Source organism: Erpetoichthys calabaricus, chromosome 7 (genome assembly GCF_900747795.2).
Source record: "Erpetoichthys calabaricus chromosome 7, fErpCal1.3, whole genome shotgun sequence".
In the NCBI taxonomy this organism is placed as follows: Eukaryota; Metazoa; Chordata; class Cladistia; order Polypteriformes; family Polypteridae; genus Erpetoichthys; species Erpetoichthys calabaricus.
In genome coordinates this window covers 161,471,505-161,493,986 of record NC_041400.2, presented here as the reverse complement: position 1 = coordinate 161,493,986, position 22,482 = coordinate 161,471,505, and the positions used below count along the sequence as shown (strand labels likewise).

At 36.9% G+C, this 22,482-nt stretch overlaps 1 protein-coding gene across 1 annotated transcript in view; it reads left to right on the top strand.

Moving 5' to 3' along the window:
• The window catches only part of parp8 (poly (ADP-ribose) polymerase family, member 8), a 196,691-nt gene that overhangs the window by 149,419 nt on the left and 24,790 nt on the right, over window positions 1-22,482 (top strand). The window contains exons 15-22 of the mRNA XM_028805630.2: window positions 1,522-1,614; window positions 12,993-13,118; window positions 13,255-13,320; window positions 13,628-13,695; window positions 14,838-14,886; window positions 15,771-15,883; window positions 15,988-16,060; window positions 18,305-18,374. Of these exons, the coding sequence (XP_028661463.1) occupies window positions 1,522-1,614; window positions 12,993-13,118; window positions 13,255-13,320; window positions 13,628-13,695; window positions 14,838-14,886; window positions 15,771-15,883; window positions 15,988-16,060; window positions 18,305-18,374 (658 nt within the window). The remainder of the gene's footprint in view (window positions 1-1,521; window positions 1,615-12,992; window positions 13,119-13,254; window positions 13,321-13,627; window positions 13,696-14,837; window positions 14,887-15,770; window positions 15,884-15,987; window positions 16,061-18,304; window positions 18,375-22,482) is intronic.

Genomic DNA, 22,482 nt, shown 5'->3' with positions numbered 1-22,482 from the left:
TCCTGGATATTTCACCATACTGTTACTGAGAGGTGAATTTTGAATGTTTATTTGCTGAAAAGCAGAATAAAAAAGTAATGAATGTACACATGATATGTGGGTGCAGTGTTTGGTGCTTCTGCCTTGCTATTCCAGGTACTGTACCTAGATTTTATTCTCTGCCTGATTTGTGTGGAATTTGAACATTTTCACAATGTCTGTCTGGACTTTCTCAAGGGGTTTTGGGGTTTCCCTGCACATACCAAAGGATGATACTTATGTATTTTGGAGCTTGTCTGTTGACCCATGGATATGCCAGTAATTGACTGGTATCACAGCCAGAGTAATTTTGTACCTTGATCTCATGTGGCCTAGATGGGAATGTTGGTATTCTTTAATTTTATAAGGTATAAAAGGTAATAATAAGTATAGCATACAATAATGTTATGAATGTTTGCTTGGAAGAGTAGTAAAAGTTGTACTAAGTTGAATTTTGTTTGTATTTCGATATTTGAGAAATGTTTTGGATTTTCCCTTTGTTGCATACTTTTTGAAGAAAAACATGCATCTTGAGCTTTTGAAGAAAATGTATATCAATCATATTTGTTTTTCTGGTATGTTGTGTCCCATAAGCAACATTCAATATTTTCAGTCAAGTTAAAATTAGCTCTGTTTGTCTTTGAAATATGTTTTATGTTGCATCTTCCAAAGTAAACCACATACTAAACAAATTTATAACATAACAATAGGCCCCATACATAGGAGAATCCAATGGATGCACAAACCTGAAAACTTACAATCAAAAACTACATTGTATCAGTTATTGGGTTCGATGTCAGTGAGGCAGTGTGTTCCATGTTCTGAATAGCAGTTTTTAATATATACTTTAACTCCTTCACTGTGGCTGTGATTGTTGTCCAGCAGTTTTTAAGTATGTCAGTTTAGTTACTGCAGCAACTGCTTGCAGAGCGATAGCAGAATATATTTGTTCAGTGTCTGGTGGATCTATTTGTTTTGGCTTTGATTTTTGGGATACTTTTAAAAACCTGTTCCTCTTCTGTAATGCTTCCTAGGCACACTGAGAGACTGTACACTCCACACTCACTTACTGTCTAGACTCAATTCATAAGGTCTTTCCAGATTTTTTGGAAGTTTTTTTTTTTTTTTTTTACAAATTTAGTAATAAAACATTCAAAGCAATAAAAGTTCTTCAAGCCAGTATGACTTCTTCCAGAGTCAATGTTAAGGGAAAGGATATTTTTTGGTCAGTTTTTATTTTCTGTAGTATCTACAACAACCTACAGCACCTCAAAATATTTTCTTTTAATTTGTTTTAAAAAAGAAATATATACAGGCTGACTAGCATGCTTAGTGAGTAAGTAGTAGGATGTGAACCTCTGATTGTAGCTTTAGGTCCATCTTCTTATGCAGTTTACAATTGTTTATTCTTACATTGTAATCTATTTTACTGTATATTAAATGCTGATATTATTTTATGTTTATAAATTCCTTTTTAATTTTATTTGTGTGTATTTTTTTTAGCCTACAGTTTGTGAACGTGAGCTGTGTGTCTTCGCATTTCAGACATTGGGTGTAATGAATGAAGCCGCTGATGAAATTGCTACAGGAGCCCAGGTACTTAATGGCTTACAAAAATAAAATTATTCAACCAGTTGGAATCTGTGATCATTAAATACTGAATTAATTTTTGAAACTTAATATTAATTACTCGAGTGTGCATTTTTGGCGCTCTTTTTTAAAGTCTAAAAAATTGTTTCATAGAAAGTCTAATTTAAATACAGATCATACAAAGATCATTTGTTTTTCTATAGAGTGATCCAGCTTATATCCTAAAAATAGGATTTTGGTCTAGCATGGTACAATTCTCAGAAATGACCAAGAATGTAAATTCAGATTTCATTTTTATTAAATTGTATTTAATATTCAGTTGTTCTGGATATATTTTAGGATCTGTTTTTTCATTATATCTTTTACATTCTTTGGTATAAAAGGTAAAGCTTCATAGATTAGTATTGCTGAACTGAGGTATAATACATGACATAGCTAATTTATGAGCAAATATTGCCTACTAACCTTATACTGTAGTAAGCAAGAAATACTACTTGACACAGAAAGTAACCATGAAGAGCTTGATATAACTGTACAGATTATTATGATTTTGCCTGTATTTGTGTTAGTATCTGCATTGCAAGCACAGTACAGTAATCCCTCCTCCATCGCGGGGGTTGCGTTCCAGAGCCACCCGCGAAATAAGAAAATCCGCGAAGTAGAAATCATATGTTTATATGGTTATTTTTATATTGTCATGCTTGGGTCACAGATTTGCGCAGAAACACAGGAGGTTGTAGCGAGACAGGAACGTTATTCAAACACTGCAAACAAACATTTGTCTCTTTTTCAAAAGTTTAAACTGTACTCCATGACAAGACAGAGATGACAGTTCTGTCTCACAATTAAAAGAATGCAAACATATCTTCCTCTTCAAAGGAGTGTGCGTCAGGAGCAGAGACTGTCATAAAGACAGAGAATGCAAACAAATCAATAGGGCTGTTTGGCTTTTAAGTATGCGAAGCACCGCGGCACAAAGCTGTTGAAGGCGGCAGCTCACACCCCCTCAGTCAGGAGCAGGGAGAGAGAGAGAGAGAGAGATAGAGAGAGACAGAGTTTGTTTTTCAGTCAAAAATCAATACGTGCCCTTCGAGCTTTTAAGTATGCGAAGCACCGTGCAGCATGTCGCTTCACTAAGCAGCTGCACAGAAGGTAGCAATGTGAAGATAATCTTTCAGCATTTTTAGACGAGCGTCCGTATCGTCTAGGTGTGCGAACAGCCCCCCTGCTCACACCCCCTACGTCAGGATCAGAGAAAGCGCAAGAGAGAGAAAGAGAAAAGTAAGTTGGGTAGCTTCTCAGCTATCTGCCAATAGCGTCCCTTGTATATAAATCAACTGGGCAACCCAACTGAGGAAGCATGTACCAGAAATTAAAAGACCCATTGTCCTCAGAAATCCGCGAACCAGCAAAAAATCTGCGATTATATATTTAAATATGCTTACATATAAAATCTGCGATAGAGTGAAGCCGCGAAAGGCGAAGCGCGATATAGCGAGGGATCACTGTAATGTAAATGTTTACTTAATAAATAAACATTATTCTGAATTGAATGATTTTGAACTTACAGAAAAGTCATTTGAAGATTATTTTTTTTTTCTGATTGATTAAGAGTTGTTTTATAAGGGCCCACTTAACTTAAAGCCACCTTCTTCCTTAATTATCATTTCAGTGCTACTCCCCTTTCAATCTCTAGATTTCACTTTTGTCTCATTTTAATACCCTAGGTTCTTGTCTATAAGCCGGACTCATGTATAAGCCGGAGACCAAAAATCATACGAATTTTTAAAATAAAATCGTATCATAGATAAGCCGGACTCATGGATAAGCCGAACGTACTGTAACCTATAACTAATAGAAGGGAGGGAGGTCAGTGGTCTCACTCGCACCCATTTAATTTCTTTAAGGGGGGAGAGAGTGTGAGATATTGGCGTCTCTCTCACTCCCCGCATGGCGCGGTTGGAGCGGCCGGAGCGCGTTCTTTCTGCTCTGGGTGTCGCCGAGTCAACACGAGCGCGTAGCGGTCATTTAAATTGTGATTTTATATGTAAGCATATTTAAATATATATCGCGGATTTTTTGCTGGTTCGCGGATTTCTGCGGACAATGGGTCTTTTAATTTCTGGTACATGCTTCCTCAGTTGGTTTGCCCAGTTGATTTCATACAAGGGACGCTATTGGCAGATGGCTGAGAAGCTACCCAACTTACTTTTCTCTGTCTCTCTTGCGCTGACTATCTGTGATCCTGACGTATGGGGATTGAGCAGGGGGGCTGTTTGCACACCTAGACGATACGGACGCTCGTCTAAAAATGCTGAAAGATTATCTTCACGTTGATATCTTTTGTAAAGCTGATTCCTGAAAAGACATGCTGCACAGTGCTTTGCATACTTAAAAGCTCGAAGGGCACGTATTGATTTTTGACTGAAAAACAAACTCTGTTTCTCTCTCTCTCTTCCTGCTCCTGACGGAGGGGGTGTGAGCTGCCGCCTTCAACAGCTTTGTGCCACGGTGCTTCGCATACTTAAAAGCCAAACAGACATATTGATTTGTTTGCTTCACTCCTTTGAAGAGGAAGATATGTTTGCATTCTTTTAATTGTGAGACGGAACTGTCATCTCTGTCTTGTCATGGAGCACAGTTTAAACTTTTGAAAAAGAGACAAATGTTTGTTTGCAGTGTTTGAATAACGTTCCTGTCTCTCTACAACCTCCTGTGTTTCTGCGCAAATCTGTGACCCAAGCATGACATTCTAAAAATAACCATATAAACATATGGTTTCTACTTCGCGGATTTTCCTATTTCGCGGGTGGCTCTGGAACGCAACCCCCGCGATGGATGTATAAGCCGGACTTATGTATAAGCCGATATTCTATTTTTTCATTTTCACAACTTTTTTCCTTAGATAAGCCGCGGCTTATAGACAAGAACTTAGGGTAATATGAATATGAACTTCTGCATTAAATAGCTTGTAATAATAAAATGTTACATATTGCCAACATGGTAGCATTAAATTACAATAGTAACAATTCAACATTAATAAAGTACAAAGTGTAGATATTCCAAGGAAACCAGATGAAAACAGTAAGTGTCAAGGGTGATTGGGATCCATCATGAGGTACCAGGCTATGAAAGTATTCTTAAGTGTTAAATGTATTTCCATAATTGTCTAGGCCAGGGGTGCAAAACATATGGCCATATGATGGTTTGGTCAAATATGGGTGAAGAAAAAAAAAAACCTGTAAGGTGCAATTTCAGTTTTATGTAGATGTCCTTTGTAGCTTTCCTTGAGGCCTTTTATTAGTAGCCTATAGTAACAGCATTAGGAGGAGTTACAATAGCATTTTTATTTGAAACAGACCAGAAAAAATAAAATTGTTTATCGAAGAAATGTAAGGTGAATTTTGAATGTTCCAAGAGAAATTGACACCATCAAAATTTTTCTTTGAAATAACACAAGATTTGGACAGGAAATTAAAAGAGAAAGTAAAGGCAATTGTTTCTCCATTGAAGCAATTGAGAGCATCGATGTTACGGATGAGTCTTTGAATGTCACAAGAGTTTGTTGAACTGCTTCCTGTAATGGACACAACTTGTGATAGAGACATTTTCAGTTCTTTGGTTGGATCCGTGGTATGGAATTGGCACACACTGTTAGTCTGGCCACTAATGGTGCACCGTCAATGTGGTGGGGGGTTGTGAATCAGGAGTTGTTGCCAAATTTCAGGGAAAAAGTCAAATGAAGTGGAGGTAAAGATTTGTGCACATTTCACTGTATTGTACATTAAGAGTCATTATTCAGCAAAGTGCATAAAACGGACCGTGTCACGAGAGTTGTTATCAAAACAGTGAATTCCATCCACATGAAAGGATTCAACCACTGTCAGTTTGCTGAGTAAGCATAATGTTAGCCATAGCCTCCTTACCATACAGAGGTAGGGTGTTAAACTGAGCAGTTGTTCTTGAACTTTTTATGAAATGTGTATGAAAATCAGACTTTTCATTAATCAAAACAGGGAAATAGTGATGGAATTGAGAGATCCCAATGTATTCATAATCTTACATTTATGGTAGATATCGTTTATTACTTAAATTTTCTAAACACATGCATGCAAGGTCACAAAAAACTTGTAACAGAATATTATGTTAGCATCTCTGCACTTCCGCGGAAATTAAGTCAGTGGTAGGCACAATTTGTGGAGATCAGTCCTGCACATTACCCCTTTCTGAGAGACATCAGTAGCGAAGACTTGCTTACTTAGACTTGGTGCCTCCTGTGCCATGCGGTGCTTTGGGCAACAAGTGTTTTCCATCGGATCCGGTCCCTAGCCATGGCTACGGCATCATTCCCTATTATGTCGAGGGCTTCTAGATTTTCTTGAAAAGTAACCAGCCAGGTCTTGAACGGGGTGCCCTTGCTTCCATTTGCATTCCTTGGTTTCCAATCTATTGCTGTCATCGGGATTTGGTGATCGGGCAGACATAACACATTGCCTGATAGGCACATGCGACAACCAATAATAATAATAATAATAATAATAATAATAATAACCAATGACGACATCTAACAGTTTCTGTAAACTGCTTTGCTGCAGCACTTCCTCGTTTGTGGTTTTATCATGGTAGGTAATACCCAAGATCAGTCGCATGCACCACTGATGGAAGACATTGAGCTTCTGGGCTATGCCACTCATTCTCCAAGTCTCGCTGGTGTATACGGCGGTTGGGACCATGATGCTGTTGTACAGGGTGCAGTTTCATGGCTTTGATGATGGATGTTGTTGACCAAATCTTGTGCATTTGTTGGAAGACTTATGCTGCCTTTCCAATTCTGTACCTGATATCTCCGTCCATGCCACCGTCCCTTATGATAATGCTAGCTAATTAGATGAATCCTTTCACTTCACCCTCTGGTTTTTGCAAAAGACTGACGTGTAGCTTTGTACTTCAGCCAATCCCCATGACTTGTCTTATCCACATTGATCCATAATCCAACCCATCCTGCTTTGTGTTCAAGCCACATGGTAAAATCTTGTAGGGCTGGTTGGGTCTCTACGGGTAGCACCACATGGTCTGCACAGTCCAGATCAGTGAGCCTTTTTTGGTCTTTCCATTGGATACCTGTAAGTATACCCACTGCCACCCTTTTCATGACGAAATCCATTGGGAGGATGAAAAGGAAGGGTGATAGGATGCATCCTTGTCATAACAATAATTTTTTTATTTATACAAGGCACCTTTCTAAGCATTCAAGGACACCAAACAAACAATGAATAAAAAACGCATTATAAACAAAACTTAAAACATCAGAAAATACAGGAAATATAAAAATTAAAACCAAAAAAAGTCACTGTAATCATAAAGAAAAAGCCATTTTAAACAGATGGGTTTTATGTTTACATTTGAAGGTTGAAAATGATTCGATATTTCTAACCTCAGTAGGTAGTGATTTCCAGAGCTTGGGAGCAGAACGGCTGAATGCTGTGCTCCCCATGGTTGTTAGACGGGTGAGAGGGACAGTCAGATGGATGGAGGAAGAGGATCAAAGGTTACAGGAGGGAATGGCAACATGAAGAAGGTTGGACAGATATGGAGGGGTGAGGTTATGAATGGCCTTAAATGTTAACAGCAGAATTTTAAAATCAATTTGAAACTTAATTGGGAGCCAATGAAGCTGCTGCAAGACTGGAGTAATATGGTGAATAGACAGGGTTCAAGTAATGATGCGAGCAACAGAATTCTGGACTAGCTGAAGCTTATGGAGAGATTTATTAGAGAGACCAAAAAGGAGTGAATTGCAATAGTCCAGAAGCGAAGTAACAAGACTATGAACAAGAATGGCAGTAGTATGGGGAGTGAGGGACGGGTGGGTGCGATTAATATTATGTAGGTGGAAGTAAGCAGACCAGGTGATATTATTAATGTGAGATTGGAAAGACAGAGTACTATCAAGGATGACACCCATCCATAGCAAGTGAAAGATTATCGGCTTTGGATAATGATGATTTTGTACCATTGAGGAGAACCTCCGTTTTGTCACTGTCTAATTTAAGAAAATTTAAAGAAAACCAGGATTTAATTTCAGCAATGCAGTCAATAAGTGAAGATGGTGGAAAATAAGAGGTGGGGTTTATTACCAAGGTAGAGCTGGGTGTCCTCAGCATAACAGTGAAAATTAATGTTATACTTAAGAAAGATGTTGCCAAGGGGAAGAAGGTAAATAATAAAAAGACGTAACAGCGGAAGGTTGGGATGTGAAAGTTTTAAGCTGAATGAACTGAGTGCGGCCTGAGAGGTGGGATCTGAACCAATCTAGTGGAGTGCGGGTCATTCCAATCAAAGATGATCTATTATGGAGAGTGGTATGACAAATAGTATCAAAGGCCGCACTCAGGTCAAGGAGGATGAGAATAGTAATTAAACCAGAGTCAGCAGCCATAAGGAGGTTGTTAGTACAGAAATGACACTTGTTAAAATTACTATGGAAGGGGCGAAAACCTTACTGGAACTCTTCATATAGATTATTATGAGATAAGTGGGTGTGAAGTTGGGTAGCTACTATTTTTTTTCAAGAATTTTGGAAATGAAGGCCAAATTAGAAATAGGGGAAAAATTATTGAAGTTAGTAGGATCGGCTCCAGTTTTTTTCAGTATTGGGGTTATTGTAGCAGTTTTAAAAGATGACAGTCATATGCCAGTCTCAATGGCAAAACTGTTTGTAAATCCTTTGTCGGTCTGGAGTTCAGGTACAGGTTTCGGAAGATGGCGATGAACCACTGTTGAATACCATAGTGCTGCATAATATCTCCCATAGCGAGTCCCAGTGCATGCTATCAAAGGCCTTCTTGAAATCGATAAAACTGATCAGTACCGGCTTCTGAAATTTGATACTCTGCTTGATAATGTTTTGCAGTGTGAAGATCTGCTTGCTGCGCAACGGCCCCTTTTGGAAGCCTTTCTGCTCTTCTCATTTTGTGATACTGACCTCTTCACATAGGCATTATAATAATATGAGGCAAAAGACCTTTCCAGGGACTGACAGTACTGTGTTATGCTTTGCCAATTTTTAAAATCTTTGCTATCACCTTTTTTTGATAGTTTGATTCTTACACCTAGTCGGCAATCAACAGGCACCATTAACGAATGCCAAGAGTCGTTGCACAACCACAATAAGGCTTTCTCCAGGTATATTAGAGCATCTTCACTGTAATTTGATCTTGTTGTGGCTCCTGGGTGCAGAGAGATCAGAAAAGGACTGGCAAAGTTGAGAAGGAACTGGTAAAATGATACCAAGCTCTGGATTGACTTGTCCAATGCAGCTGTCGCATGGACTGACCAGATTAGTTGGGGAAGAAAGGAACGGAAGCGCAGGGAGCAGCAGCCAGGAACAATAGCAAGATGTTGAACCATATTGTCCACAACCTCACTGGAAGTGGACGTGGATGAGACCACAGTGTCCAAATTGTAGAAGGCAGTGAAACTTTTTGAAGAAAAACAGTAGTGAAGGCAGGGATTAAAACATGGATCAATTCTAAATTGAAATAACATGACTAAAGACAGTTTCAGCAAAGTTTTCAAGTCCTGAACCAACCTGAGCCAAAAATTAGGGTGTTTACCCTGGCATTTATGATCAACCCATCTGTCATGACAGAAGACCTGTAAATGTAAATGACTAAATTACAGTGCAATTCTGTGTTGGAAGGACAAAAATCACCAATGTATACTTGGACACATTCTATCATTATCTTGTCCCAAAATATCGAAAAATTGATAGCTTTTTACGTCAGTGATTTTTGTGCATGTTTAAAAGCAGCTACATTTGTGAGCAGGTGTTTTCTGTTATGAACATAAATAAATTAAAACTGCATTCTCGCCTGACCCAGGCACTTGAACAACATAAGGAAAGTTTCTATTGGTCAGAGCCTCACTCTAGATTTTGATGTGCTGTTTAAAAACAGGAGTCCAGGTGTCATGGACTTCTAAGAACTGGTAATTTATTTGTTATTTTACTGAAGTTAACCCTTTTTTCTCACTAGCTGTGAATGTGCACTAACCTGAAAAATTGTTACTCACTAAGTACTCTATTAATGGCAAGGACAGCCACTCATGGGATTTTAGCAATATGTGTATTTGCACGATGTTTAGAGAAATAATCTTTAGCAATACAAAGTGATTTTATTATTATATCAATAATATTAATAACTTAATTTATATAGCACCTTATCATACATTTACATGCAACTCAAGGTGCTTTCCACCGATTAATCAACAACAACAAAGAGATACCCCATTTACTTGGATTATTATCATTAATTAATACTATGATAATTTCTATTACCCTAAGTTCTTGTCTATAAGCCGCGGCTTATCTAAGGAAAAAAGTTGTGAAAATGAAAAAATAGAATATCGGCTTATACATAAATCCGGCTTATACATCCATCGCGGGGGTTGCGTTCCAGAGCCACCCGCGAAATAAGAATATCCGCGAAGTAGAAACCATATGTTTATATGGTTATTTTTATATTGTCATGCTTGGGTCACAGATTTGCGCAGAAACACAGGAGGTTGTAGAGAGACAGGAACGTTATTCAAACACTGCAAACAAACATTTGTCTCTTTTTCAAAAGTTTAAACTGTGCTTCATGACAAGACAGAGATGACAGTTCCGTCTCACAATTAAAAGAATGCAAACATATCTTCCTCTTCAAAGGAGTGAAGCAAACAAATCAATATGTCTGTTTGGCTTTTAAGTATGCGAAGCACCGCGGCACAAAGCTGTTGAAGGCGGCAGCTCACACCCCCTCCGTCAGGAGCAGACAAAGAGAGAGAGAGAGAGAGATAGAGAGAGACAGAGTTTGTTTTTCAGTCAAAAATCAATACGTGCCCTTCGAGCTTTTAAGTATGCGAAGCACTGTGCAGCATGTCTTTTCAGGAATCCGCTTTACAAAAGATAGCAACGTGAAGATAATCTTTCAGCATTTTTAGACGAGCGTCCGTATCGTCTAGGTGTGCAAACAGCCCCCCTGCTCAATCCCCATACGTCAGGATCACAGATAGTCAGCACAAGAGAGACAGAAAAGTAAGCCGGGTAGCTTCTCAGCCATCTGCCAATAGCGTCCCTTGTATGAAATCAACTGGGCAAACCAACTGAGGAAGCATGTACCAGAAATTAAAAGACCCATTGTCCGCAGAAATCCGCGATATATATTTAAATATGCTTACATATAAAATCACAATTTAAATGACCGCTACGCGCTCGTGTTGACTCGGCGACGCCCAGAGCAGAAAGAACGCGCTCCGGCCGCTCCAACCGCGCCATGCGGGGAGTGAGAGAGACGCCAATATCTCACACTCTCTCCCCCCTTAAAGAAATTAAATGGGCGTGAGTGAGACCACTGACCTCCCTCCCTTCTATTAGTTATAGGTTATAGTACGTTCGGCTTATCCATGAGTCCGGCTTATCTATGATACGATTTTATTTTAAAAATTCGTATGATTTTTGGTCTCCGGCTAATACATGAGTCCGGCTTATAGACAAGAACTTAGGGTAAATGTAAGTATACTAAATACAATCAACCAGATATTGGTAAGCAAAATTTTCCCAGTAAAGCACAAAACAAACCTTCACTCTTACAAGAAAAAGGTTTTCTAATGAAAATATGTATACATTAAGGTTGACAATAGAACAACCAGATCTAATTAATATATATAAAAATAGATATATACCTGCGGTGGGTTGGCGCCCTGCCCGGGGTTTGTTTCCTGCCTTGCGCCCAGTGTTGGCTGGGATTGGCTCCAGCAGACCCCCGTGACCCTGTAGTTAGGATATAGGGGGTTGGATAATGGATGGATGGATAGATATATACAGTATATATCTACATTTTACGTATTTCTGTATGAGAACAATTTGATGTTATTAAAGTTAATGAAAAGATACAAAAGCAAATAAAACGGTCCTTAGTGGTTTCAGTTGATTTAGAATGTAGATGAAGTTCTTGATTCCTGAATGTGATTCTTTGACCAGCTGACACAGAGGAGAGGAAAAGAAAAAAACTCCTGCGATGGGCCATAGGAGAAAAATAAACCTCTGGAGGGCCACAGTTGGAAAACAGAAACGAGCAAATCAAATAGTAGGTCTGATGGGCATCAGTTTCTGCATCATGAAACTGAGAATGACCCAGCTGGTCACCCCACCCTCTACTGGGCACAGCTGATACAGTTAGCACAGTTGATAATAAGGTTTCCAAGTCCTTCTCGTTTCTTACAGTACCCCAGGTGACTGCAGAATAGAGCACTTTGAGCAGGACATGGGATGGAGACAAAAAACATAAAAAAAAAAAAGCAATGAATTAATCCTGGGTTCTTATTAACACATCAAAGAGCTAAACTTATATTCAGATCACTATATTATGATGTAATTACTGGAAAGCCAGATTTAAAAACAGGGTTTTTAGAAGTTTTTTGAAATGTTCCACAGATTTAGCTTGGCGTATTTCTACTGGTAAATTATTCCAAATTTTAGGTGCATCAGAACAAAAAGCTGATGATGCAATAATGATGACTAAAAAACAAATATTATAATTAAAATATTATAAATATAATAAATATTATAAATATATGTATTATAATTTAATTATTATAGTCATACAGTATATTAAAAATAACAAGTAATTGGGCTTTTGCACAATGTGCCCCCACCCCCAAATAAGTTTTTCACCTCAAGTCTAGGTTATCTTCTGCCTTGTAGTATCCATTCAAAAGAGAAAGACAAAGAAGACACATACAGTATTTCTTACAATAATTGTATTTTTGTGCATGTTGATGTTTGTCTTATTTGTTAAATTACATTATACAAAAATAATTTAGCTAAATGACATTTTAGGAAGTGATAAGGCCGGCTGAGGTGTACTACATGTAGAAGTGCAAATGTTGTTCACATCAAGATCTAATAAGTTATATTAGTACATTTTGTATTTTTATGCACATTTATTAAAATAATTCATTAGAAATGGTACTAAATTTCAGTATGAAATCATGTCTGGCTGGAAAAGTGTAAACGAGATTTTAGTAAGCTAGCTTGATAAGCTATAGTTGGAATTTAATCTTATTGTTTATTCTTATTTTCAGTCAAGTCTATATTAATACAGAGAAAGAGTAATGTTAAATATATTTTATTCGAAATATTATTAAACTTTTATGTGGGCAGAAAGTAAAACAAAATTGCGTGCAACATATTAATGGCAGCATTAACAACCAGGAAGAAATTCTCTACATTATTATGCTTTGCTACCGATGGGCCATGGAGTGGATACATTTTTTCAGTCTTTCCAAAAAAAAAAGAGTCTACTAACCTTTTTTTTTTTTTTTTTTTTTCCTGTTTTCAGGTTGTAGATTTATTAGTTTCCATGTGTAGGTCAGCACTAGAGTCTCCAAGGAAAGTTGTTATTTTTGAGCCATATCCTTCAGTAGTTGATCCTAATGATTCACAGTCTCTTGCCTTTAATCCAAGGGTAAGTACCATCATATGGTTTATTGCCATGAAGAAATTATGTTTGTGTCTAAGAGAATATTTTCCTAATGTATTTTTTCAATATTTCATTACCTTCTTTTGGTAAAATATTTTTGTTGCATACTTTTCAATTTAAGAAAAAGGACTATGACAGAGTAATGAGAGCCCTGGACAGCCTTACATCCATTAGAGAAATGACCCAGGTAAGGGTAAGGGTGATAATGGTTACTTTTACTAATAACAGTTTATAATAACATATAGTGCCTCCTTTAATCCTTAATGGAGCAGACTACTATCATTTTTGTGTATACTGTAGACTTTTAACTTTAAAATACCTGAATTAAGAAAAGAATGTATTTCTTTAAGTTGTAACCTATATATCTAAATGTGCATAACTTTAATATCCTTATGATTTCATTTTTATCTTTTTATAAATTTTTTTATATGTACTGATGCTGACAGTCTTGAATGGGAGAAATAATGTGTTTTGCTCTCCTTACATTTATATAGGCACCTTATTTGGAAATTAAAAAACAGATGGATAAAGTTGATTCACTGGCTCATCCACTTTTACAGTGGTAATTATTTATTTTTTTGTAAATATACTAATTTGAGAATATTGTATCTTACATAAAGTCTGTAACTAAAAGATCAACAATAAACCAAAAATTAATAAGACATCTTGTTTCATATGAAACTGATTTAACACCAATATGAAAGCAACACTTAGTAGCTGAAATCTTCCCAGATATCTTTCTTATTTTTTCCTCTTCCACATTCCTAGAGGTGACACCCATTTTTCTCATGTCATTCACTTGCCAGTTCCATCTATGGCCTCTCATTTATCTTTACCTCCTACACCCGCAGCATCATTATACTACACCCTCTCCAACCACTCATTTTGTCTTTTTGGCCACATTCCCAAGTCATGTGTTAATCTGTTTATCCTCAGTACCTGAATTGCCTCTTTTACAGCTATCCTTTTTCATAGCCCTGCTTCTTTGTTCCTTATTTCAGCAAAACTCTGCACATTCACCCAGTAATTCTTCTGATCAATGTAATATTACTTCAGTGCCTGTGTTTCACATCATATTGTAAAAAATTCAGCTTATTACACAGCATGCATTAATGCTTCCCATCAGTGCCAGGGAGACTATATCACAAGGCAAAATTGATGATAGCTTCTGTACCTTTCTAGTTGTAACCAATCTTGCTACAACTGTTGTCTGACAATCCATCTTTAATAAACATGTTACCAAAACAGCAACATTTAAACTTAACCATACTACTGCTATTTAACCCTTGGTCCACTATATATTTTATGGATACATATGCAACAGCCCAGCACATTTGATACAATTTGTACAGAAATGCACCTGACTCATCAAAGCCCCTAGCATCTCTCTTTCTTATATTTACAATCAGACATTTTGATTTCATTCCAGCTGTCAATTTTAATATCTCACTTCTACTTTTCTTTTGAACCATTATTACAAGCATACTGGCATGAAACTGTTTCTCTGGTACTATCTTGTTTATTTAAAATACTGAAATGTAATTAATTAAAATATTTTTGGCCCAAAAGTTATTCTACCTGCTTTGTTCTTCTTTTTGCACATTAACATGAAATTCTATCCTATACTGTATACTCTACTTTTTCATTATAACTGACATACTGTATCATATATGGTCATTCATCAACTTTTCTGTTTCTGTTTAGGATCATTTCAAGTAACCGGTCACACATTGTAAAGTTACCAGCAAACAGAGTGAGTAATTGTTTTCGCAAAGGTATACTTTTTTATTAAATACTCAAAAAAAAAAAAAAAAAAAAAAAACTTTCACTTTTGGAAAGATTTTGGTTGGAGCAAGATAAAGTAAATTTTAAAAAAATATACGAATTGTAAATGTGTGATTCTTCAGGTCTTGATTTTCAAATTAATGAATTTCTAGGGTGAGCACTGATGAGAAAACACATGTATCCCATTCCTTGTTTCTGTTTTTAAGATGGCATTACTGATAATTTACCATAGAGGGTCATTTCTTTTTTCCCCCAAATCACAATTTATTACACGATTTTATTCAACTTGTCCTCTCTGTTTGTCTGGGTCAAATTTTGCAATCAATTTTCTACCCACTTTTACTGAACCGATTTCCTTCAAACTTTGCATGCATGCCGATCTCTGGTGACACTGCAATATTTCATCAGTTTTGACCCGGGATCTGTACATTAATTACATCAAATTTAATTTTATACTTTTGGCAATTACACATATAATGTGTTTTAGCCAATACAAGGTCAAGTGGTTAGCATGTTGGATTTTCGATCAAACAGTTGAAGGTTCAAGACCAGTGTATACAATGTGTAGAGACAACAGTTGTAGATGTCTGTTACAGACAGGTTCCTAGTCATAAATTAATTGAGACATTTAAACTGACTTATCTTTTTGATGGCCAAGTATAATGATGGCCTGTTTATTGCCAACTTTGCTGATGTATTTTTATGTGGAATAATATTCCCTTGAGTTTCAGTTAAACATATGTTTTTAAGTTCTAATGATAAAGCTCTAGTGATTTGAGATACATTTTCATTATATTAATGGTAAAACAGATTTTAATTTGATGTTTTAATGCTTTGCATTTTCTTTGACAGCAACTGAAGTTCATGCACACCCCTCATCAATTTCTTCTGCTAAGCAGTCCACCTGCCAAAGAATCCAACTTTAGAGCTGCCAAAAAACTCTTTGGAAGTACATTTGCTTTTCAGTAGGTTTATTTACAGCTGAAGTAATGTTTGCATACTATTAACTGGTTTTCCTTAGTGCCATTGGTTAATTATTTCTCAAAATATCTTTCTTTTTTTTTTGCAGTGGTTCACATATCGAAAACTGGCATTCTATATTGAGGAATGGTTTAGTTGTAGCATCTAACACCAGACTTCAGGTATAAAGTCCTCTCTTTTTTAATATAAGGTACTACACAAATCTTTAGCAACTTGCTGCATCATAACTCAACTGCAGAGATATTTACCTTGTATTGTTTTAGAACAGAGGTTTGGTACTCCCAATGTCCTCAGGCTTTTGTTCTTCTCACTACACATCCTAGTCTTTTATCATATTGAATAAACATTTTTTCATTTATGACAGTGATTTATGAAAATGATTTTTTTTTTTATTTAGGAGATATTTATTCAAAGAAGAATGGAGTTATATAAATAATTTTAAAGAACACCACAATTAATATCAAAATGAAATAGTTTTAATGAAATAGTAAATAATCTATTTGAGGACACTGGTAGAAATTAAAGTGCAGCCAACATTGCTGTATAAATCAAATTGAGCAGGTTTAAGAATGCGGGTTATGTTATGCATTCAGGATGGATGCTGGGAAACCCTTCATCACAGAAATGGCTCTGGTAATCAGACAAACTACCAACTTGTGTAGCTGAGGCAGAAATCTTCATGACTTTAAAAAAAAAAAAAAAAGTAAATGGATGATTTTGACACCCTTGCTATTTGTTATATGAACTTTGTTGACTGAATAGTTTCCTTCCATTTGTCAGAGTGCATTCAAATCAGTAACCAGGAAACACAAAATACTTTATTTCAGTTATTGTTAGTCTGGATCACCCTACTTAATCATGTAATTGAAAGACATACTCTCCATGATATTTGAACCTCATGCCCTCGCTGGACTCCTAGTTTGTCAACATTAATTGTCCCTGAACACTTTACATGTGTAGATTTAACAGGAATGGGGTAAAAAAAAAAAAAAAAACATTCAAACTTAGCTTTATCAGAATTGGTATAGAATTAGCACACACAAAGGAAAGGAGAAACGTAAACAAAATGTTCAAAACGCTGTTCTGAATTATCAAAATATAAATAAAACAGTGCTGCCACTGTGGGTCTTTAACTGGTATTGAACTAGTTGGGAATGTGTTAACAGTAATGAAATTAGTACAAAAATATAAAGTGGCTTACTCATTTGGAACATACTATAAACCTCTTTCTTCTCACACTTTGCCTTTTTCTTTATCATTCCCTCAAATCCCTTTTTAGCTTTACATTCAGAGGGCCATTGGCCTGAAGAAGTAATAAACTTACTCGTAAGGTCACGTTCTACCTCTCGTAAAACCACCTGTGAAATTAGCAACACTCCCGTAAAATCTTGGGACTCTCAAGCCAGTGTAATTTATAGTGGCCACAGAGACAGTTGCACCCTTCACTTATTTGCAGCCATTAAGAAGGCACATCTCTGGCCTTCTGTCAGTCTTCTTTGCTTTCTCTGTTAAAATATGTCAGGACCTTGGTTCTTTCTGGATCACACTAGGGAATCCGTTCCTGGACGGGTTTATCCATTCCCGGGTATTCGGGAATCCCACATGTCATTCCCAGGAATCCGGGGCTCCCGGGGATGACACAGTGCACGGGCATCTCACATGTGAATGGTTTTAGAATGACCGATACTTATTTTTAATAAACCTACTGCAATATGTTGACACAAATAAAAGACTAACCTTATCTACAAGCAGTTCATGCTGTCATATAAGTACATGTATGTTTAGTTGCGGTAATAAGAGCGTAGAAAGCACAACGTGTCCAGCGTGCGGTCGTCCAGGCGAGAGCGCACCTTCATGCAGAGTACGGCAGCTGCTGAGAAAGCACGCTGTGCCTCCACTGAAGTAGGCAGCACAGTCATCAGATACTGATAGACTTGTTCTAAACAACACCCATGCTTGCCGTTGCTCTGAAACACCACCATTTCAGCTTTTACTGATGCATCCAGTTTCTTGTCATCATTCTGTGATGGCAAGTTTCTTGGCACAGATAATGCGGATGCAACAGACTGACGCATTGTAATTTCAAGTTGCTGTTCAAAGCTGTTGCCTGATGAAGTGCAAGCTGCAGCAATGGCGCCACCTTAATTATGTTCAACTATAACACTGTTATTTCTTGATCGATTTTTACACGTTTACACACTATATATGCAAGCTTGGCCATTCCTGTTTTCCCGGGAATTACAGCAGTTTCATTCCCGGGAATGAAAAATGTCTGGGAATCAGATCACACCCCAGGTATATTTCTCTCTCTCTCTCTCTCTTTCTCCTCCGTTTCTTCCTTAGTAGTGTTGCCTATAACCCTTCCACAATATCAGTATATTTAATTATAATATTTTGTCTTTTAGCTCCATGGTGCCATCTATGGAAATGGAATATATCTAAGCCCTTTGTCCAGTATTTCCTTTGGTTACTCAGGTTTGTAAAACAAGATTTGCATTCTTTACATTTGTATTATAACCCTAGTTATGATCATATAATCTGAGACTCTCTTTGCTTTCTTTGCATTTTGTTTTTTTTAATTTCTAGTGATTAATTAGTTTCTACTGTATATAGCAAATATTTTTTAAATTTAAGAATTTAAAAAACTGTTATCCTCTGTCTTGTTAAGTTCAACACATCAACATTATGTCACCTCTTCTGCTAACAAGTGATGCAGCAGAGGATAGGTGATTTGTATACACTGTGTGCTTCATACACTGTGTGCTTCAACACTTGGAGACCCTGCTCCATGAATTTTGGCTGAGCTGTTGTTTCTCCTTAATAATTCCACTTCACAATAATAGCTCTTACAGTTGACTTGTGGCAAAAGTGGCATCCTGTGAAAATGCCATTTTTTAAAGGCACTGTGCTCTTTATTATAACCCATTCTGCTGCCAGCATTTGTCAACGGAGATTGCTTGGCTGTGTACTTGATTTTTTTTTTTTGCACCTGTTAAGATTGGGAGTGGTTGAAACACCCAAACCTAAAAATCTGGAAGGGTGTCCTCCTTCTTTTGCCATATAGCGTACCTTATATCATTATTGTAACTCACAATTATATTTTTCCCTTTTGATATACCCAGTCCATTCCTATTTCTTTCCTTAATAATTGACTTGCTAGAAAGCAGTAAGCACACAAAAGTCTCCAATTACACTGGAAATTAACAATGAACAGGAGCAGAAGTGGCCGATTTCTCTTTTGAAGTGGCACGGTTGCTCAGGAATGGCAATGGGACAAGGATGCTGGCCTTGTTTGGTCGCCAGAGATTCTGAGAAATGGTCGTGGGAACACAAACTGAGAGGATTGAGAAGTCCATTGTACCACTTATCTTATGCTTAGCTCCTGGAATATTAAACAAAGCATTATTTGAAAATCTGATGTTACCACTTGGAATGGAAGGGGCAATGCATTCCAAAATTTAGGAAGGAGCAAGATTATTTAAAGCTTTATATACCATTAGTGGTATTTTAACGTCAATTCTAAGTGACACAGGCAGCCAGGGTAATAATGCTAAAACTGGTGAAATGTTTCTGAAATTTTCTTCCTCTCTTTAAGGTTCTTGTTGCTGCATTCTGAACTAATTGCAACTAATTGATTTCTTAGGTATTCCTGTTAGGGATGCATTACAATAATCTAATTTGACTACAGACAAAAGATTGAATTAATTTCTCTGTATCTTGCAGTGTTATAAAATTGTTTTCATTGTTCTTTAAAAGGAAAAATGCAGTCTTAGTAGTATGATTAATCTGTAATTTAAAGTTTAGGTCAGTGGCCATGATTACACCAAAATTCTTTACTTTCGCTTTGACTTTTAATGCAAAACGATCACATTTATTTGTAAGACTTTCACTATTACCATTTTTGTCAGCTAATAAGATTTCTGTTTTTTCCTTATTTACCTTGAGAAAAGTACTACTTTCCTATTTAGATATAAGTAAATCATTGGATCAGAGAGGCCAGAGAATCAAGGTCATCAGGTGCTATAGATAAGTAAAGCTGTGTGTCATCGATAACTGTGGTAGTTCATCTTGTGTTTAATAGAATCTGGCCTAATGGGAACATGTAGATTGAAAATAACAGTGAGCACAGAATAAATCCCTATATTATACTGTATATAATATCATTGATGCACAAGCTAAAATTACCATAACTGACAATTTTCTGAATGTCTAATGAGAGTCCAATTTAAGACACTACCAGAGATTACCTCCCCATTGTCTAAGGCAGTTTGTAAGAATATTATGATCTGTGGTGTCATATGCTGCACTCGGATTGAAGAGAGCAAGGATCCCTTGTTTTATATTATTACATTATTACTTTTTGCATGACAGTTTGGTTTAGCTTGAGATGAACATACACTGGAGATTTGTCAAAACAGATGATTGAGATCATGTAGCACGTTAGCAAAAAGCAACCTGAAGTCTATATATGAGAAAATTCTTTTGTCTGGGGTTTTATGACCAGCAAGTGGATGCAGTGCCTTATTTAGTACCTGTCTAGTTACTGTACATGTCTTTATGTTGCTGCCCATTCTGTGTAAACCCTGCAACTGAGACTCTGTCCTTGGTAATACTCAAAAGGTTCCTGTAGGAGAAAGACTTTGAATATGTTTGCTTGAATGTTCTCCCAGAAAGTTAGGTGAAGTTCAAGGACAATGGCAATGATCCTTAACATTACAATTCCTGAAGCCTATGGAAAAAAACCTAATGCCGGCCACCTTAAATTCCTTCACACCTCTCCATCAGCATCTTTGTTTTGCAAATGTGTCAATCAGCACAAGCAGCAAGCAACCTGCTATCCATAGCCCAAAATCGACGCAGCTGAAGTTCTCCCAGCTCAAGTCTGTTTATCTGGGTGTGAGGTGCCTTGAATTTTATGTTTTTATTATATAATAGTAATAATAAAAGAAGCTCATTACTCAAAATGGAAAATGTGGGGAAGATCCAGAATCAAATCCGCAACCTCTTGATTTAGAAGCAGCCATTCTTACCTCTACACCAGCTGTGTAATTGGTATTTGGGTTTTGTTTTTTACATACTGGCAGCAATATATAAATTGAATAATTTCTTTTTCTTCAGTTATATTTTTGAATAAAGGTGCACTTGTTTTGTTATACCTTTTGTGAATGTATTTGATATTTGAACTTCAGTCTTCACACATTATGCATTTCACATCAACATTTTATTAATTTAACTATACCATGGAAAATGTATAACATGAAAAACATTTCTTGCCTCGCATTTCCTGTCATCCTACATTTATCCAGATTATTGTAGACATGGACCACACATGAAAAGTATGTATTCCGAAGAGCAATATATTATTTACCCTATACAACCCCAGGCACCTCACACCCAGATAAACAGACTTGAGCTGGGAGAACTTCAGCTGTGTCGGTGGGGGATGGGATAGCATGCTGCTTGTGCTGATTGACACATTTGAAAAACAGACGCTGATGGAGAAGGATTTTAAGGTGGCCCAGCATTACAACTTTTTTCGTAGGCTTCAGGGATTCTAGTGTTAAGCAAGACTGAATACCGTGTGTTTAATTGCCCAAATTCCCAGTGTGTGTGGGTTTCTCTCTGGATATTCAAACTTTATGCCCAAAACCCAAATATGTCCAGTTGTCACAGTATGTGTACGGTAAATGTAGGTGTTTGATTTATGTGACCTACAGTGAGCTATCAGTCTGCTCAGAACTGGTTCCTGGTTTTGTCTACTGCTACTACTGTAAAAGTAGGTGTTTGATTTATGTGACCTACAGTGAGCTATCAGTCTGTTCAGAACTGGTTCCTGCTTTTGTCTACTGCTACTGGAATGGGTTCCAGGTTGTGTGACCTCGAAGTAGCTTAAGTGAGGACTGATAACTGCATGATGGATGGATATTCAGTCTGATGAGCTCTCTGTTTCTGCATCCTGTCTTCCTTGTCTGTAAATTTTTTCTTCACAACAACCTTAAGGATTCCTGGGAATTATATGGCCTACTGAAGCTATCCCTCTAAAATAACACTCATAACACCCATTGTCTGTGGCTTCCTTAAGCTCCCCCAGTCTTTTAAAATCTGTAGCTGAACCAAGTTTTGGATTGATAAGCCAGTTTATGTAGTAGTAGTGCACACTGGCCAGGCATATAGCTAACTCTCCTACAGTTTGCTTTTGTAGCATTTTTTCTGGGCTTATCATTTGTTTAAATTTAAGCAGAAACTGCATGTTTTTTTATTGTACTGTGGTGCCTCGTACTTCGAACAAAATTGTTTGAAGTTTGAATCAGTTTTTCCCATTAGAAACAATGGAAAGTGAATTAATATATTCACTGACACTAAGCAATACCCATTTTGATAAACTTAAACAGCAAATACACATAATTTAAGGTATAAATAGCACAATTATATGCCCTAAATCAGGAATCTCCAACATGTTGCTCGCAAGCTACCATTTGCTCGCAACCCCTTTCTATGTAGCTCGCCAAAAGGTTAATGAATCCTACATAAATTTGAAAACTTGATTAGTCAAATTAGGGGTGGGCGATCTTTCCAAAAAATC